Source organism: Sphaeramia orbicularis, chromosome 9, assembly GCF_902148855.1.
Source record: "Sphaeramia orbicularis chromosome 9, fSphaOr1.1, whole genome shotgun sequence".
NCBI lineage: Eukaryota > Metazoa > Chordata > Actinopteri > Kurtiformes > Apogonidae > Sphaeramia > Sphaeramia orbicularis.
The window spans coordinates 38,088,472-38,107,946 of record NC_043965.1 but is presented as its reverse complement, the minus strand read 5'-3'; the positions used below and the strand labels follow the sequence as shown (position 1 = coordinate 38,107,946).

General features: G+C 38.8%; 1 protein-coding gene across 1 annotated transcript in view; it reads left to right on the top strand.

Moving 5' to 3' along the window:
* Window positions 1–19,475, top strand: part of LOC115425484 (hexokinase-2-like) — a 55,053-nt gene that overhangs the window by 21,307 nt on the left and 14,271 nt on the right. The window contains 11 exon segments of the mRNA XM_030143095.1: window positions 343–442; window positions 2,081–2,264; window positions 4,018–4,179; window positions 4,419–4,652; window positions 8,042–8,346; window positions 9,178–9,326; window positions 9,412–9,531; window positions 11,174–11,269; window positions 13,518–13,617; window positions 13,794–13,977; window positions 18,185–18,340. Coding sequence (XP_029998955.1) covers window positions 343–442; window positions 2,081–2,264; window positions 4,018–4,179; window positions 4,419–4,652; window positions 8,042–8,346; window positions 9,178–9,326; window positions 9,412–9,531; window positions 11,174–11,269; window positions 13,518–13,617; window positions 13,794–13,977; window positions 18,185–18,340 — 1,790 coding nt within the window.

Here is a 19,475-nt window from a genome sequence, read left to right as displayed (position 1 = left end):
TTTCTCTGGCAATGCATTTCAGGCAGTAGGTCCAAGTAGAGTTACTGTTGTGCTTGTGCAAATAGGCAGTTGATCTTGTGGTGACAGGAAGCAGAACCAACCCATAAAGATGGAAGATGCTGCCACTGCAACCACTGTTCCATGTTGTAAAACCTTAAAAATTTAAATTCAACACTTTAATACGCATAGCCTAATGTGTAGGCCTATTATTGATTTTTTTGTATCAAATGTATGGTGTGGTAGCAAGGATTTTGCTGTGGCACACCGCCACGACAAAACCTTACCAGCAGAGACACCAGTCTATGCTCTGAATAGAACATTTTCTGTTAAATATCAATACAGGACTTTGATATCGACATTGTAGCAGTGATTAATGACACAGTGGGCGCCATGATGACTTGTGGCTACGATGATCAGCACTGTGAAATTGGCCTCATCGTTGGTAAGTCACAAACTGAAATATAATCAACTAACAAGGTGGAAATAACAATCACATGCATGTATAACAGAGGATTTGTGGCGTGTGCTGGAGTTTAACGTTATTATTCATGAGCGAGAAAACAAGGTAAATGGTACCCAGAGCAGTTGCGTTCTTCAATGCACATAAATCCACGCACACCTTAGATAACTATATGGAAGGTTTTTGAGTGATTGCAGTCAAGACACTTTCTTCAATTTGCTGTTGATGTAACCTCTGTGTGATATGTCACTGACATACCCACCTGGAGCACGTCAGCACCAGAGCAGAGACAGTTATATAACAAGACTGAGGTTTTTGTACAGAACTTAACACACTTCCTGTGACTCATTGCACTGTCTCTCCAATTAAATTCACCTTCATACTGAGTTTATGAAAGAGACTTTCATTTACAGTTGCATTTAATTTTAGCTCATGTTGCATTGTTCAGTTTGGTTGTAGTTGCAGTCAAAACTGTAATAATAATGGATTGGATTTATCAAGCGCTTTTCTTCCTCTGAATCCATTATTCATTCACTCCCATCACACATTGGTGGTAGTAAACTACATCACAGCTGCCATGGGGCGAACTGATGGAAACATGGCTGCCAATCATCACCAATGGCCTCTACAACCATCGCCAAACATTCATACACCAGTGTGAGTAACACTGGAGGCAAGGCGGGTGATGTGTCTTGCTCAAGGACACAACGGCACATGACTAGGATGAACCTGCTCTGAGCCACACCTTCCACTTTTTGATTTCTTTTATATCTTGGTTTAATGTACACCACTGTGCATGACTAGTGTAAATGAACTTGCCTGAATCACTTCATTAAAGTCTCTTTCTTCTTTTTTGACATGTTAAAACTTTATTTTTTAAGTCACTAGGCCAATAAAAACAGGGTTCCCACGGGGTCTTAAAAAGTCTTAAAAGGCTTGAATTTACAAATCTGCATTTAATACCTTAAAAATGTATTCAATTTGATATGATAGGACTTAACTTATGTTCCCATAAATTTGTTCGCTTTATTGTGCTTAAATGTGTCGATTAAATGTCCAAGCTGCAAAGAAAGTAACAGTCTACTCAGTTCCACCCGTTTCAACCAGACAATTTATATTGAAATTAGGAACTAATTATTGATAACTTTGCAGCCCCTGGTGAGAAATGATCACAGAACATTCAGCCCGACACATGTCGCCCAAGAAAGCTGACTTTGGGAACTTTCAGGGATGGCTCGCAAGGGAAAAGTAAGCATGAGGAAGTGCAAATTTAATAATGCCTGGTTGGAGAAAAGATCATTCTTGACCCAGAGTGGAGGGGAACAGCTGTGAAATGGGCATTAAATTCTGTTCTAAGTAGTCTTAAAAAGGTCTTAAGAAGTCTTACATTTAACTTGTAGAAACCTGTAGGAACCCTGAAAAAAAAAACTGTAGTTAACTACCGCCTCATGTTTTTACTCATGCTTTCACAGTGCAGGATGTTCAGCTTGTTGGACACTTCTGAGCCAAACATGACAACCAGACACAACTGACATTTTTTTGTCATTATGTTACGTTATTATTTATCATGTAGAATAGTGTAAAAGTTTAGTTTAATGTGTTGTTATTCCACCCCTTAAGGAACAGGGACTAATGCCTGTTACATGGAGCAAATGCGGAATCTGGAGCTTCAGGACGGAGATGAGGGTCGGATGTGTGTTAATACAGAATGGGGAGCTTTTGGAGATGATGGTGCCCTAGAGGATCTGCGCACTGACATTGACCGGGAAATAGATGCTGGCTCTCTGAACCCTGGCAAACAACTGTGAGCGTCTTTTGAGTCTTTCTGACTTAGATCAAGGTTACAGTCAACTACAAATCTTCAAATTAATGGACCCTTATTGCAAGCAGGCTTGTATTGGATATGTTTTTTGTATTTATTTTAATTATTATTCTATTATAAGATGTCCACTAAAAACATAAGAAGTTCCTGCCGGGATTTCACTAAGCAAATAGTTCAGATTTGCTTCAGCTGCAACATGTTATTTAACCTAAACTGTTGCAGTGAGTAGCTTCCAACCATTCATTTACTAAAGAGTATAAAGACTTGACAGTGCCAGGATTCATCATGCTCAAATTCTTTAAGAGAAGAGTGGTTCACGGAGCATGAAACATCATTTTTACACATGCATTGGCTACCGCAGAGTCCAGAGCTGAACCCCATTGAAAGTCTTTGAAATGTGATGTAGAAGACTTTACACAGGTGTCTTACTCTCCCATCATTAATACAAGATCTTGATGAAAAATTAATGCAAATCTGGATGGACATAAATATTGTGATATTTATTGTGACGCTGCATAAGGACTGTGTAGCATAAACATAAACTACAGAAAATGTGTCTTGAAATCAAAACTAAAGATGGTCCAACAGAATATTGTGTGGGGGTCTGTTTTTTGGCCCGGTGGTGTAATTAACACCACCATCAGTCTAAAACTTCATCAGTCACTTTTTAGAAGTGTGTTTTTGCAGAACCTTGACTTGCCACTACGCTAAATGTTTTCTATAATCTATACTTTGTTGATGGTAAACACCAGTCTTTGGATCTATGGTACATTATATTGCACATCTGTTTTGTTTGCATGTATTTATCCCTGTTCTTGCTCTTGACACTGTTGATAATGATCTTTGATGGAAAAAGCAAATGCTATATTTTTCTCTATACTGATCACATGTTTGATCAACAGCCTCTGGCAAAATATATTATTTAAATAAAAATAATGTCAGTATATAGGGAAAGGGTATTGCTTTTATTGTAGATGTGTGATGGACAGAATGTTCCATGTGATTATTTGTAGTCATTCGTGTTATTGATTGCATGAAACACAAATTCAGAAACCGTTATACTCTGCCAGTATCATTTTATTTTGTGAGTCTGATAAGCTGCTTAAGCTTTTCTTCTCTTGGGTAATGCATACTTAATAATAAGAAAATATATTTTATTTATGAAATGTTTATGGAGGTTGTTTGTAACAAAGCCCAAGGGATATTATGTTAAAGAAACAACACATTTCCACAGCTTCAAGATGTTTACAACAAGAATTTGTACATGTACACATGTACACAGAGCTGTTTGAATCAACCAAACAAGTCAGCTGTAGACAGTGTCGACTCTGACAAACAAACATAGGCATATGCTGAGGTATTCAAAGAATATTAGAGAGAGTAGTTGATTATATAAACGCTGGTTATTAGTGTTATTCAACACAATATATACGGTATACAATATGCCATCACAGTAATGTCTCAGCCATGCTCTCAAATAGTTTTTGAAAATTTAAAATTCTGTGTACTACAGTACTAGATAAATTAAGTTTTCATTGCATTTTTTTTATTTTGAAGAAGTAAATGTAACTGATTAATGTTTCATTTTGACAGATGGCATATTTTTACCCTTGTATTCTCAGATATATGTTTTAACAAGGAAGAGCTTGAAGAGATGGTTATGGTCTAAGATAGAAGTTAAAACCATAAACCTCACTGATGAGACTTTTTTGTTAATTTGAATCTCTGCATGCAGGTTTGAGAAGATGATCAGTGGAATGTACATGGGTGAACTGGTGCGTCTTATCCTGGTGAAGATGGCCAAGGAGAAGCTTCTGTTCCAGGGCAAGGCCACAGCAGAGCTCCTCACTACTGGAAGCTTCAAAACCACCTACGTCTATGCCATTGAAAACGAGAAGTTAGTTTATCTTGAATGAGTATCTGAAGCAATCATAGGTCTACTTTAGTGAATGAGAGCTGGACACACATAGAAACCTACAATGACCCTGAGGTTTTCAGGGCTTTTGTCACTGAAAGTGTAATTTACCCAATGCAGTTATTTTATCACAATCCCAACTCATTTATTTCAAGGGGTATTTTTTTTTCCCTTTTTCCTTCTCTTTGTGCAAGTTACACATGTTCTGCTCTTTGTTGCAGAAATGAGGAAGGTTTGGCGGCTGCTGAGAATGTCCTCCAGGGCTTGGGTCTGGACCCTGCTGTTGAGGACTGTATAGCCACTCAGAGGGTTTGTCAGATAGTATCAACACGTGCTGCCCATTTGTGTGCTGCCACTCTAGCAGCTGTACTCAGGCAGGTTCGGGACAACAAGGCAGCTGAGAAGCTGCGTACCACTATCGGGGTCGATGGCTCTGTCTATAAGAATCATCCACAGTAAGTACAGATCATCCACGTCACCACCTCTGTTTTGGTTTCTCTCAGAACAAGGCACTTGAGGTCTTAGTTTTCTTAACATGAAATGAACTGAGATACTACAGACAGGTGGCAACTTAATGGGAAAACATGCTCTCATGCCTGAAGATGCTCTCATGCTTGAAGGAGCAAGAAACAAAAAAGAAACAAGCTGCTGCATACATAAAATGAGTTTCTGAGGTGCATGAATAAAAATGTCAGGAGGACCAGTCACACAGTATACTCAACCCTGTGGTGTTTCAGTTTGACCTGTGACTCGAGTGACATGTCAGTATAGATCTATGGCAAAAGCATCAATATAAAATGTTAGCTGACAGCACATATTTGATGACTGATTCTCAAAAACAGTGGCTTAACATTGTTGCATGATGACAGTGTTCACAATGATTAGGCTGTCAGCAGGAAAAGAGGTGAGTGACGCAAAAGCCACCTGCACTGGTCTTCAGACATTTGGAAGGAAAAAAAAACCCCACACACTTCCTTTCTGCATCTCCGACTTGCTCCCTGTCTGAAATCTCACTGGATTAGTCAGGTCCTGTGTCACAGACTACATTTTCTACTTCGTGAATACCCTGAGGTGGGTAGACTTCTGGCATCCTCTCTTGAATTTTAATGAGGATAAGAATAAGCAAAAGCATCTATCCTTGAGACTAGTGTGGTCGAAAGACATAGAGAATTCAGCTACACATAAAGCAGACATAGCCTCTCATCTGTGCTGCTCAACACAGATAAACATCTGGAAAGCTCAAACATAACTCTTTTAATCAGCATAATATTTTTATTGTATCCAAACCAATACTGTCTTTTAGTCAATTCACACATACACCTTTTGAAACATCACAGGAACTAGCAAATAGAAAGTCCAGTTGTAGTTCGTGTTTTCTGTCTTAGGCAGTCAAGTAATTATTGTCTGCCATGATCCTGCACACACTGTGCAGCGACCTGTGGACTGGCAGGAGGTCAATATACTGTCCTCATCCTATTGCCATTCCTGCAACAGTTGACTCACAACCAGTTGGACAACATTACTTGCAGGTTGTGTTGAGTTACGGGTGTCTTTTTTTTTTTTTTTTGTTAGTGTTCAAGTGTTAGAAGGTAGTGTTTTATTTCTCTGTTTCTCCGTGCCTTTCTGCGGCTTCTGAATTACCTTCTGCATATAGTATGTCTGAAATCACAACAAATTATGGGACACCTACATCACAGCACTGTAGGTCTCAAGCAGCAACATTCTTATTCTGAGCACCTGAGCATAATAGGCAATCAAAACAGTCTTTATTCAGACCCTGATGAAGCTGTCATCCATTAGTGTTGGTCTGTGTGTTTGCCTATAATCTGAGTAAATCACTACAAGATGGAGTACTATAGTTTTTCCTCTCCAAGAGAATCTAATAGGACTTGCGGGGTCTGTCCTTTTTTTGCTGGGGAGACTGCAAAAGTATAGTGCACCTGTCAGAGCAAATTTTTATATGAAACAGCTTTCTTCACTGTGTCATTCACAGCATCACTTATGTGTTGCCACTGCTGTGTTTCTGCTTTTCCTGTTACACCAGTACTGACACTTTGAAAAATGACATGTTTCTTTTGTTTGAAAGTCACCTGTTTTGCACCTGACACAACACCTGCCCTATTATGGTGTTTAGTGGGCATAGTCACATATGCTAATTATATCCCATTTGCCATCAAATGCGATTCAACATTCAGCAACACCTGGGTCAGAGAAGATTTGGACTGTAACAACGTTTGGTGCATCCAGAGTTGATTTTCCTGTTTTATTTTTAAGAGAAATTTAAGAATACGTTTCTGCATGAGCCTCATCGTTTCACTGTAATAAAAAAAAGCAGATTGTGTATTCGAAATGTTATATGTAAAAAATATACAGTATATCTAAAATAATGACTCCAATGTGAGGATGTCTCTTACATTTCTGGTGCGAGGGACTAATCCTGCCTTCACCTGCTATGGGAATTATGGTAAATACTACTTACAGGGTTCCTGTGTAAGTATAGAAAGTATGGAAATGTATGGAATTTGATTTTATAAATTTCCAGGTCTGGAAAACTATGGAAAGTGGAAACAAATGTATGGAAAATATTCGTGTTTCCAAGACTGTTACCACTGTTCTATTTTCTAAAACATAAAATTATGAATATCTAAAAAAAAAAAATGGATCGATCTGTTTTTTTAAGGCACTTGCTAGCACAGCTAAAATGTTTGTGTGAGAGCACATACAGTCAGTTACGCTTCCCAGAAAACATTTGGGCGGATTGACAAGTGGAATGCCCAGCCTTCTGCTCTTATACTCCTCCAACCCATTTTAAGGCCTGCCCAGATGTCGTCAAGTTTCACTGCTGCTTCGACAGACAGGTGATGTCCACACACTGTTCGTGAGCGAGCTATTCAACATGCCTTGTATGAAGGCATACAAAAAGGCATAACATATGTTTGGCAGAACCCATAATGGGTAGATGTAAATTCTCTGACGACTGGCTCATAAATCCCAAATATAAAGACTGTTTGGCTGGGTGAAATTTTTTACCAAGACATCTGGAAATTAGGGTATGGAAAAAATATGGAATTTTGAAATTTCAAATGTGTAGGAACCCTGTACTTACGAACTTGAAAATTGTGCATGAACGCCTCCTCACGTCATATTTTCCACTGGAGAATTTTGAAAAAAAATTTATACATGAGCAGCCAAGATGGAACAACAAGGGAGGATAAGGGATTAATTGCAAATGATTAACAACTCTTTCATGAACATTCTGCTGCTGTTAGCTGATGATTTTGCACATTTATAACATACACAATTTGCAATAAAAAAGTCCCCAAGAAAATGCTGTAGCAGATGAACTAACAGGTCATAAACTATTATATGCAAAATAGTAGGTCATGATAAATTGTGTTCGTCATTTTTAATTTCGCTATGACAACAAAAGCACTCGAACACAATGCACTGGTAATTTGAAATTCACAAGTGAAAAGGTTCATCTTCCCAGTAGCACATGAAGGCAGCATTAGACTCAGAATCAATGTGTAAAGTTCTTCTTTGCTTTCTGAAAACACATACCTCTCTCATACTCGGTACCTTTGAGCCTCCAATAGTACTGTAGGAGGTTTTCTTCCTCAGAGTTCTAAGATTTTGTATTGGATAAATTCAAGACACACCTAAAGGTAATGTCTTTCCACTGGGATACCTCTTCTTGTCAGCCTTCAAGGTTATTACTTTACTGTGGCACAAAATGTAACTAGACTTCAACATGTGAAGGGAGGAGTCAGAGAGAGGTCTGACGGTGCTAGAAAATAGGAAACGAGGAGAGGAAACGGATTCAACATGATTGATTCTTCCATAGGTTTTCAAGGAGGCTCCACAAGATGGTGCGGCGTCTTGTTCCAGACTGCGACGTGCGTTTTCTGCTCTCACAAGATGGTAGTGCAAAAGGTGCCGCCATGGTAACAGCAGTAGCCTACCGTTTAGCTGCACAACATGCAGAGCGTCAGCGCATCCTTGACACGCTGCGTTTGAGCCGCGAGCAGCTGCTGGAGGTCAAGAAGCGCATGAGTGACGAGATGCTGCGAGGCCTGTCAAAGCAAAGCCATGAACAGACCAGTGTCAAGATGCTTCCCACCTATGTCCGGTCCACACCAGATGGAACAGGTAGCTTTCAAGACAAGACTGTTTTTACACAATGATGTTATATATTGTTTTATGGGTTTCAGTTTTACCATTTTTAAAATAAATCATAAAGTTTTAAAAGATGCAGATGAACAACATTGACAAAATATGACTTTAAACTATGTCTGTCAATCAGTTGGTTTATCAGAAAAACAAGAGTTAGAACAGGAAATAAAGGGAATATCAAAAAAGAAGACAAAATATTTCTTAATATTTTTGCTTTTACAGGGTTCCTGTGGGATCTTAAAAAGTCTTAAGTCTTGAATTTACAAATCTACATTTAATACCTTAAAGTCTTTAAAAGGTATTAAATTTGTAATGGTAGGTCTTAAGTTATGTTGCCATAAATGTGTTTGCTGTACTTTGTTGAAATGTGTCTATTAAATGTCCAAACTAGAAAGAAAGTAACGTTAGCCTACTCGGTTCCACCTGCTCCAACCCAACAATTTATATTGAATTTAGGTACCAATAATTGCTGCCTTTGCAGCCCCCGGTGAGAAATGACATGGAACAATAAGAATCAAGGCGTTGGAGTAAATAAATACATTTTCCTAAATTTTAGGAGTCATGAATTTTGCCAATATGGCTGTGAACTAGGCTGTGAAATTGTGTTCGAATTCTCTTCTAAATAGTCTTAAAAAGTCTTAGATGTAATTTGTAGAAAGCTGTAGGAACCCTGTTTTAGTTTTTTTGAACACAAAACTCAGTTTCAGTCAGTAACCTTTTTTGATTTAATGAAAAAATTTTCGTTAATGTCAGAATGAAAACTCGTTCTTTACTGGGCTCTTGTTTGTTTGTGTGTTTCTTAATCAGAGCATGGTGATTTCTTGGCTTTGGATCTTGGGGGATCCAGTTTTCGTGTACTGTTGGTGCGAATACGGCCTGGAAAAAAACACAATGTGGACATGCACCATAAGATTTACAGTATCCCACAAGAGACCATGCAGGGAACAGGAGAAGAGGTGAAATCACAGCATATGATTGATGAAACCAAACACCTTTGAGATCTGAGTACAAGTCTGTTCTTTTGTTTGTCTTGTTTCACAGCTTTTCAACCACATTGCACACTGTATAGCGGACTTTCTGGAATACATGGGTATAAGTGGAGTATCCTTACCTCTTGGATTTACCTTCTCCTTCCCCTGTTATCAAAGCAAACTTGATGAGGTAATTAATCATTCAGTCAGCATCTGCAGGTATGAATGATATTAAATCCACATATGTAGTAACTAACATATTATGTTCATAACCTCGAGAAACGACAGCATTCTCCCATACAGTGAGTTGAACTAGAGACATTCCAGGGCATGGTCAGAGACTGTGATTAGAATTGTGTATTGGATAAAAACTACCTACTGCTTACATGTTTTTTCCGATAGTGAGACACTGCATGTGTTATAAAAGCATATTCATGTAGTCTTTCCAAGCTTACACAGCTGAATCACTTCCCTCACGGTGAACAACTTTAAAGATGACTCCATCATAAATAGTCAACTTACTTACATAACAAACTGAAACGTCACTCAGGCCTTTTCGGATTTTGTCGTAGAGTGCATTGTGGGAATCGAAAGCAGTTTCTTACAGATTTCGCAGGAAAACGAGCCAGATCGCTACAATGTAAAATTTTCCAATCCACCAGGGTTGTCTTAAAGAATGAGTATAGTCGGTAGATGGAGGTAAAGGCTACATTTGGGTTCAGCCCTCATGAAGAGACAGCAATATTGCTGCTGTGTGGAATTCCCAATCCCACATTGCACTTCGCGACAAAACTTCCAAAAAGGCCTGAGCGGCGTTTCGGTTTGTTATGTAAATAAGTGGACAATGTTTATGATGGAGTCATCTTCGTTGTTGTTCACTGTGAGGAAAGTGATTCAGGTGCGTAAGCACGGAAAGACTAATGGATTACTGATAATTAGGCTATCACTGGGGTTTTACAAATTTGAAAAAAAAATTGTGATGAAAGTCATATGCTGCTTTAAAGCTGAGAAGAAAACATGTACAATGGTTTTATTTGTATCAGTTTGTTACTTTTGGCTGCTGCAGTTTTTATTATTATACCCCCACCCACCCATTTATTGGGGGATAGTCTAGTATTGCCTATTATAGTACAGCATAGTATAGTATATTGTAGTATATACCAGGATTTATGTCCATACGTCATTCCAAGATTTTTGTCCAACCAATTTTTTGATGACTATTCACCCAATTCTTTTCAAATTTGACACACACTTTCTTTACAAGACGTGCCATGAACAGTGTAATGGCTGAATATCCGTTTTGGTATTTTTTATGATTTTTTTTATTTAAGATCGAAGGTTAAGACTTGGGCAGAGTAATGTTTGTTTTAGTTTGACAGAACTACCCAAATAGGACAGTAATTTAGTTTAATCTAGTTTACAGTTATCTTTGATGTAAAATTTAAAATGAATCCCTGACTGGGTAGGATATCAGTGAGTAGGAGTGGCAAAATGTTGTGCATTGGGGCAGGGGTATTAGTAATTTTTCACTTGTTTGTTCTTGGTTTCATGGTATTTGGCTTTCAAAGAACTGGAAGAGTGTCTCATAACTCCCTTTGCTCATCACATTGAAAGCGCTCCATCAGCCGGCTGAAATAAATTATTTTCATGTCTCTGCATCACTTTGACTTCTTTGATAACCTAAGTTCTCCTTATTCTGAACACACTAATAACAACAATCTTTTTTTCAGCAATTTAAAGTACTACCTGTACTACCTGTGGCTCATCATTGTATAACTGACGGATAATTTGTATATCATGTTGTTGATATTGAAATTATTGTTCTATTGTAGGGCATTCTTCTGAAATGGACAAAGGGATTCAAAGCCAGTGGCTGTGAAGGTCAAGATGTTGTTGCTTTACTGAAAGAGGCTGCCTGTCGTAGGCAGGTTAGTAACAATCCTTCATACTTTTAATCACATAAATGGAGTTTTGAGAAGTTATAAATAAAAATCTGCACAAAAGCCATAGCCAAAGCCATGGGTTGAAAACCAGAGGTTACATGGAACACTTAAGGACAGGTGATAAAAAGAACTTCAGAAGCTATTGCTGTGATGCTGTAAATGTCACACTAAGACAGATTCACAGAACTGATATAATTTTGGATAACAGAAAAAATGTATGATACTATGTTTGTTATTTTTTGACATAAGGTAATATACTGTACTTTCCGGTCTATAAGCCGCTATTTTTTTCCACACTCTGTGAACCCACGGCTCTAAAATAATGTGGCCAATTTATGTTTTCTGGGCTAACAATCAATCCGGCTGACGAAGAAGGAAGTAGAGCTGCTGCATGTAAGCTTGGCATCAATGGATCGATGGTGAGATGTTGGAGACTGGGTGGGTGTGGCTTATAGTCAGGTGTGGCTTATAGTCCGGAAAGTATGGTAGTTTGATAATCAACTCATCTCATGATTGAGGGAGTTCAGGCTAGTAGTGGGTCTTTAGAAAGGTCTAGAGTGACACAGTGTTGAATTAGAGTATAGCCTATTTAATATCACATGCATGGGTTGAATTTCAGAAACACTGTTTTATAATAATACAGTTTACTGTGTACAGTGGCACTGTTTATTTTTCCACAGTTGGTAAAGCTGAACAATTTTGCATGATGTTATGCATTTGATAAAATGTGAATTGTAAAAACATTTTTAACCACTGCATGATAGAGCACATTTCATACACTAAGGCAAAACAATGCTTTTTATAAATAAAAGCAGCATTAAGAGGAAAATGAAAACAAAGTCCTTAAATGAAAGTTGCAGTTAGTTAGGAACACAAAATGATAATAAAACAGAATGAGAAAATTGCAAACCTTATTTTTTCTTCATACCGTCTATTAATTCTGACAACATAAAAACATATGCTAAGGTTTTGTTTTTAGCCATACCAAGAACCTGACTGAAGACAAAAGGCAACAGAGACATTTCTGTAGCAGGTCTAAGGCAGTGGAACACTCTGCCCCAACATATCACATGTGCGCAGTTAATTGAGCACTTTAAATCTTATTTTTATTATTTTTAATCTTATTTTTTAAACAGCCATGTTGAAAGTCCCATCCCGTGGTCGTGGAGAAGATGTTAGTCTGCTTGAGATGGGTCAAATCATTGGCATGCATCAAGCAGAGAAATCCAGATCAACAGAAACACCGGGACACCCTGAACATGCTCAAAAACTCACCAAATTTGGCACGCACGTCACAACTGTGACGTCTGGTGAAAAATTTTATGTAATATAAAAATTGACCTCTGATGTGCAAAGATGTGCTCTGTAGTGTCAGATGTGCTCTGTAGTATAGTGGTTAGTGCATCAGACTGTAGTATAGTGGTTTGCGCACCAGACTGTGTAGTGTAGTGGTTAGTGCATCAGACTGTGTAGTGTAGTGGTTAGTGCCTCAGACTGTGTAGTATAGTGGTTAGTGCCTCAGACTGTGTAGTATAGTGGTTAGTGCCTCAGACTGTGTAGTATAGTGGTTAGTGCATCAGACTGTGTAGTGTAGTGGTTAGTGCCTCAGACTGTGTAGTATAGTGGTTAGTGCCTCAGACTGTGTAGTATAGTGGTTAGTGCATCAGACTGTGTAGTGTAGTGGTTAGAGCATCAGACTGTGTAGTGTAGTGGTTAGAGCATCAGACTGTGTAGTATAGTGGTTAGTGCGCCAGACTTTGTAGTGTAGTGGTTAGTGCATCAGACTGTGTAGTAGAGTGGTTAGTGCATCAGGCTGCCACGTGATAGATTTGGGTTTGACTCCTAGGGGGTGTGGCCTTTTTTTCTGCACATTTTCTAACAGGGGTTTGTCACATTGCATTGTGGGTATGTGACATTTGGCTTGGTTATCTACGGTATCAAGGGTGAAGGGAGGTGGAACCGGGCCAGAGTGCGAGGTCCCGCCCAATGCTGCTTGCAGCTTTAATGACTGGTTATTTTCGTTTCTGAAGTAAATTAACTGAAATAATATATGTTACGTTTCATTTTCCTCTATATTTTCCAGTATACGAGGTTGCTCTGGAAAAAAGTATGCTTGTTTCTTAAGACACTAATGTGCTATGAATCTTATTTTATGTGAATGTATTTTACTTAAATATTATCGTATGAAAATGTTTTGTTTTTATTGCTAACACATAGTTGTCCCTGTCTTCAGGAATTTGACTTGAGTTTTGTGGCAGTGGTTAATGACACAGTGGGAACTATGATGACCTGTGGCTATGAGGACCCCAAATGTGAAGTAGGACTCATTGTAGGTAAGTCTGTCCACCTCACTAACAGCACTTCCCCAACAAGTCACTGTATGCCATTTGTAAACATTCATGTCAAGCAAATACACATCAATAGATGTTTTCTCTCTGAAAATATGTTGTGACATTAAATTGAGAGTCATTCAGAGTTATGCTAATATCTGTCATTTCCCTTCAAATAGGCACAGGGACAAATGCCTGCTACATGGAAGAAATGCAGAACATAGAACGGGTGGAGGGTGATGGAGGTCGAATGTGTGTCAACATGGAATGGGGTGCTTTTGGAGAAAATGGGGAATTGGATGAATTCTGCACCCAATTTGACCACATTGTTGATGATTGTTCAACAACACCGGGGAAGCAGAGGTAGTATTTCATTCATAGTACATTCTCAAACAAGATACCCATCATCATAATGTTAGTCATCACTGACAGACACATAACAGTGTGGTTACAGGCATTTCAATTGTAATATTTTCAGTTTTATTTGATTTGCCCTTTAACAGGAGCATAACAGTTTAATTACATACTAATTTAATTATATAATTGGTCAACTAGCCCAAGTAGCTATTATTAGTGTGTTAATAAACTGCCCGGTCAAAAAAGAAAGTCGCACATGCAATATTTCACTGCACTAGTGGCACTTGGTTACAGGAGATATTCACTGTCACATCTTTTTTGCCACATAATGCTTATGTAGTGTCACAAGAAGGTTCATAATATTTTTTTCACCTGTAGTTACATTAATTTTTGATGGAGAATCGGACCCTTGCATCAAGTCTTCATTCCCGAAATTAGAGTCTGGACTTTATGGAGGCTAATTCATGTGTGAAAATGATGTCTCATTCTCCCTGAACCATTCTGTCACAAGCCTGATGATCCTGATCAATCCTGGTATTGTCCAATCTTTTTGAGGATAAAGACATGAGAGGCTGTTTACTACATCAGTTGGAATAAAATAAACAGCCTGGACAAAAAAGTAACTTCCTGGATAATTAAGCAAATAGTTCAGATCCTTCCAAAGCCAGAGGCCTGGATGCACCCCGGACCTCCAAAGGATGCCAAGGGGAAAACAACTGAAGACAGGGTTAGCGTTAGAGTTTTTTCCCTTCCCATTTACTTATAATGGGCAAAGTTTCACATGTCTGTAGCAGCAAAACTATTGGTTGAATTCACACCAAATTAGGTTCATAGATTGCCAATGACCCAGAATATATGTGGTTACATTTTTAGAAAAGTAGGTCAAAGTTCAAATTTTTAATGAATTTTTAAAATCTTTTTTTTCTCCCATTTACTCATAAGGGGCAAAATTTCAAATGTCTATAAAACATCCATTTTGTTTTAGTTTACTTCAAACTTGGCACATACAGGGTGACACAAAAAAACGGGAACTTTTTAACAATCCAATAAAAACAAGAGTGATGGAAGAGAAATATTTTATTCATAGTAATTGAAACCTTAAAACATGCCATTTAAGAAACAATGATGGAATTTTCATTTTTTTTAAATTACTTCCTGTAGATGGCGTCCTTCTGTACGAATGCATTCTTGAAATCTGCTGTTGAGATTCCTCATTGACCGCTGCAACATCTCAGCTGGGATACTGTGAATTTCATCCTGAATTCTCTGTTTTAACTCATCCAGAGTTCTTGGTCGAGTCGTGTACACTTTACTCTTGAGATAGCCCCACAAGAAAAAATCACAAACGGACAAATCTGGTGATCTAGGGGGCCAGGGAACGTTACCGAATCTTGAGATCACACGGTTACCGAACAATTCTCGCACAGCCTCCAATGATTGCCGTGCAGTGTGTGATGTCGCTCCATCCTGTTGAAACCAGGTTTCTTGAACGTGTGGAAAATTGTTCAATTCAGGTGTAACGAAGGATTGTAACATCTCCACGTAATGATTCGCAGTGACAGTGACTGAGATCCCCTGTTCATTTTCAAAAAATCCATGGTTACTAAAATGGGGGTGTGTTTACTTGCTCAAGGTCACTGTCTCACAGTGCTGCCACTTGCTCATGTCTGCCAATACGCACTTCAAAAATTCCCGTTTTTTTGGGTCACCCTGTATATAGAGGCAATTGATATGCTGACATCACCACATCCATACACATGATGACATCAGCTGTATCAATGGCAAAATAGGCTACAATACGTGCGAGAGGCGGAGTTTGTTGTGCGTGGCACCATGTGTTTTATGTTGTTTTTATCATTCTTTTATTGGGATTTTATGCAGGTCCATTCACAGAATCTACCTCAGCAAGAGCTCTACCTTTGTGTCATGTATGGCATACTTTGCATGCTAAGCCTCATACTTGCTGTGCAAAGTCTGGTATCACTTGAATGCCACTTAGATTTTTTTCCCCTATCCACTTCCCAACAAACAGTTTGCATTAGGCAGCAGTACATGATGCTGTTGACAAATTCAATGCCTTGTGCAGTACATGTAGCCAATACAGAGGAGAATGCAGTCCACTATTCTTAGCCCTCATCCCTATGACAACACGACCACCTGCCAACACCATCTGCAGTCAATTCCTGTTTCAATCTAAATACAGTGGAGAGATTGTGCAAGATGGGGATGGATCAGTTGGATTGCACTTTATCACAGCAGTATTTATACACACTGTAGCTCATATGCTCCAGTTTTTATTTATTTGTACAGCTGACCCTCTACGTCAGTTAATTTTTGTTAAATATTGTTGCTCTTCACCTCTTCTCCCGTAGCCTCACGTCCTCAACTTTGGAGGTTTTAGATACTTGTTGCATTTAGTTTGGTTGTATTTCAGATCTCCCTTGAAAAAGAGATCCCCCATTTCAATGGGACCGACCTCGTTCAATAAAGAAAAAGAAATAGGCAAATGAAAGGTGATAGAAATAAGCTACACTTTATAGCTGTCACATTACCAAAACAAAACAGAACATCTAAGCATAAAGTTTATGTAAGTTCAGTCAAAAATTTCAATTGAAGGTGTTTGATGTGATTGATTTACATATTGAGACTTTTCTCTTTAGAGGCAGACCTGCCAGCATGATCTTTTCTTTTCCTTTTATATACTTAATCATCTTCTGAACCTGGTGGTGCTCGAGGCAGTAGGTAGCTTCTTTATCTGGCTCGGTCTGCCGCTATCCTTGGTGCTTCATCTAAGGAGACGCCGTGGTTTCTCACCTCTCTGTCCATGGTTCTTCTTCACGTTTCTCTGGGCCGCCCTCTTGACCTTCTTCCCTGTAGAGTCCATCTTAAAGCAATTCTTGTTATGGATGTAGATGTCATACTGCAGATGTGCCCCAGCCATGTCCATCTGCGTGCTTCTATCACTTGGTCAATTGGCATGAGTTTTGTTTTAATAATAATGGATTAAATTTCTATAGCACTTTTCTAGGCACCCAAAGTGCTTTCCATTATTGACCCATTAATTAATTTGCTCTCACATTCCCCCTCTGGTGGTGTTAAACTACACCCGTATCCACAGCTGCCCTGAGGCAGGCTGACAGAAGCGTGGCTGCCAATTTGCGCCTACGGCCCCTCCGACCACCACCAAACATTCATACACATTCATACACCAATGTGAGTGGTACTGGAGGCAACATGGGTGAACTGTCTTGCCCAAGGACACAACGGACTGACTAGGACAGAGCAGGATTCGAACTGCCAGTCCTTCGGTTATTGGATGATCCACTTCCTCCTGAGCCATGGGTGTCGTGGTTGGACAGAATATCTTCAGGATTCCACGTAAACACTGATTTGGAAAACATTCAGTTTGTGTTTAATGTGGGCCGTTTCCTTCCAGCATTCTGCTCTACGGCAACACACTGAGGACATCACATCTGTAAATGCTGATTTTTGTGCTGTTGCATATGTTGGTGCTCCTCCATATTGGTCTGAGAGTTGCAAAAGCTTGATTTGCTTTACTGATTCTAGCCTCTACCTTCTTTGTGTTGTCCCCGTCATCCGTAATTTTGCTGCCAAGATAGGTGAATTCTTTTACTTCTGCTACTGGTTTTTTGTAATTATTGTGTAATTGTGTTAATGTAATGGCATCGGGCTACTATCATGCAAATATGCTGACGCACAGGGAAAAGTGAAAAGACTCAACAAATTATCCAGCACCATCGGCCTCAAAACGAATGAGGGAAAAACCCGAACGTTTCCTTTTATATACAGGATGAAAAAAATATGTAAAAAGGAATTCAAACCTTGTCGATTATGACATAATCTTCTGAGGATATGTTGAGGATAAAAATAAATGGATTCCTGTACAAAGGCTTGCAATTAGAGCATGCTTAACTCTAATAGGAGCAGCCCATTCTGAGGTTGGAATTATTTTCTTTAATGCCTTGCCTCTTTAAAGCAGAGATGTCTAAATGTCTAAAAAATCCTTATTTAATAAACAAAACAAAAAGAACAATGACATGCTTATGATAATAGAATGCCTTACACTTACATTGAAAACTGTTGTATTGAAATAAAAACAATATTAATGATTGGACTTGGATGGTTGTTTTGAATGAGTGGCAATAGCAACTATCTGAATCTTTGTGTGAAAACTGATATTTTTTTCTTTTAGGTATGAGAAGATGATCAGTGGCATGTACCTGGGGGAGATTGTGAGGAACGTGTTACTGGATTTTACTGACAAAGGCCTGCTGTTCAGAGGCAAACTGTCAGAGCGACTCAAAACACGAGGCATCTTTGAGACAAAGTTTCTGTCACAGATTGAAAGGTTAGTGCTGCACACTGCTTCATCCACTGACAGCATCAGCTCAACTCACCAGGGCACTGCCTTTTATAAGTTTCCATTTCATGAGAGCCGTTTATCACCATCATTAGGTTGAAACAAATGCAATGTTTAATTCACCTTCACTGAGGTTCCAAGCAATGGAAAGCAATACTGTTGACCTTATTCTTTGTCTAAAAAAGACAAAGTGGTGGATCCAGAAAAAGTGAAAGGGGGAATGGGGGTCCAGGGTTGGAGCCCTATTGGGGATTCAAGGGGGTGGACCGAAGCACTAATAATAAAATTAAGACATTTTAATATCACTAATGTGACCACATTTGGAACCAATGTAAAGAGTTTGCTTTAACCTCCTGAGAACCAGGAAAGCCACAGGTTTCTGAGTTTTGGCTTTTTTTAAATTAAATAATTGCCTATATTGGAATCATCATGATGCAATATTTTTTTCAGATGCATTTTTTTTTTTTTAATTATGGAATGTCCCTTGCGGTGAACAGTTTTGTTTTTTTTGTTGTTGTTTTGTTTTGGGGGGTTGTTTGTATAAAGCTGTGAAACTCTTGTCCACAAATGTGGACAGAAAACCCATAACAGGGTCTTAGGAGGTTAATAAGGTTGTTCTCAGTTATGGCATTGAATTCCATTACATTCCAAATAATTTCAAATTAGAAACACAGGATATAGTAGAGGTATAGGCCTATGTTTGACAACTTTGTGTGATTCACCCAATCACTGGCGGCAACTCAAAGATATTTCATATTCAGTCCTGTAGTTCCCACTGTGTAATAATACATTGCATACCTTCTGTGGCTGCATGCAGACCCAAATGCTGTTGAGTAGACAGTTGTCTCTTTGCGATTAGATTTTAGTCTAGTCTAGTTATACCTCCCTTTATCATATGGAGTCTCGTCATAAATGGCATGTGCGCAGTAGACCTTCCCTCCAATACAAGAGATAGGAGAGCCTTGGAACATATAAATTTGTGGCCAGAAGTACATATGAATGTATAGCTCGGTAAGTAACGCTACAGTCTGTGATGCAGGAGACAGGGGTTTGAATCCCGGCAAGAGCAGTTATATTATTTTCAACTTTTTACATGTTCAAACAGCGCGGGCGGCACCGAAGG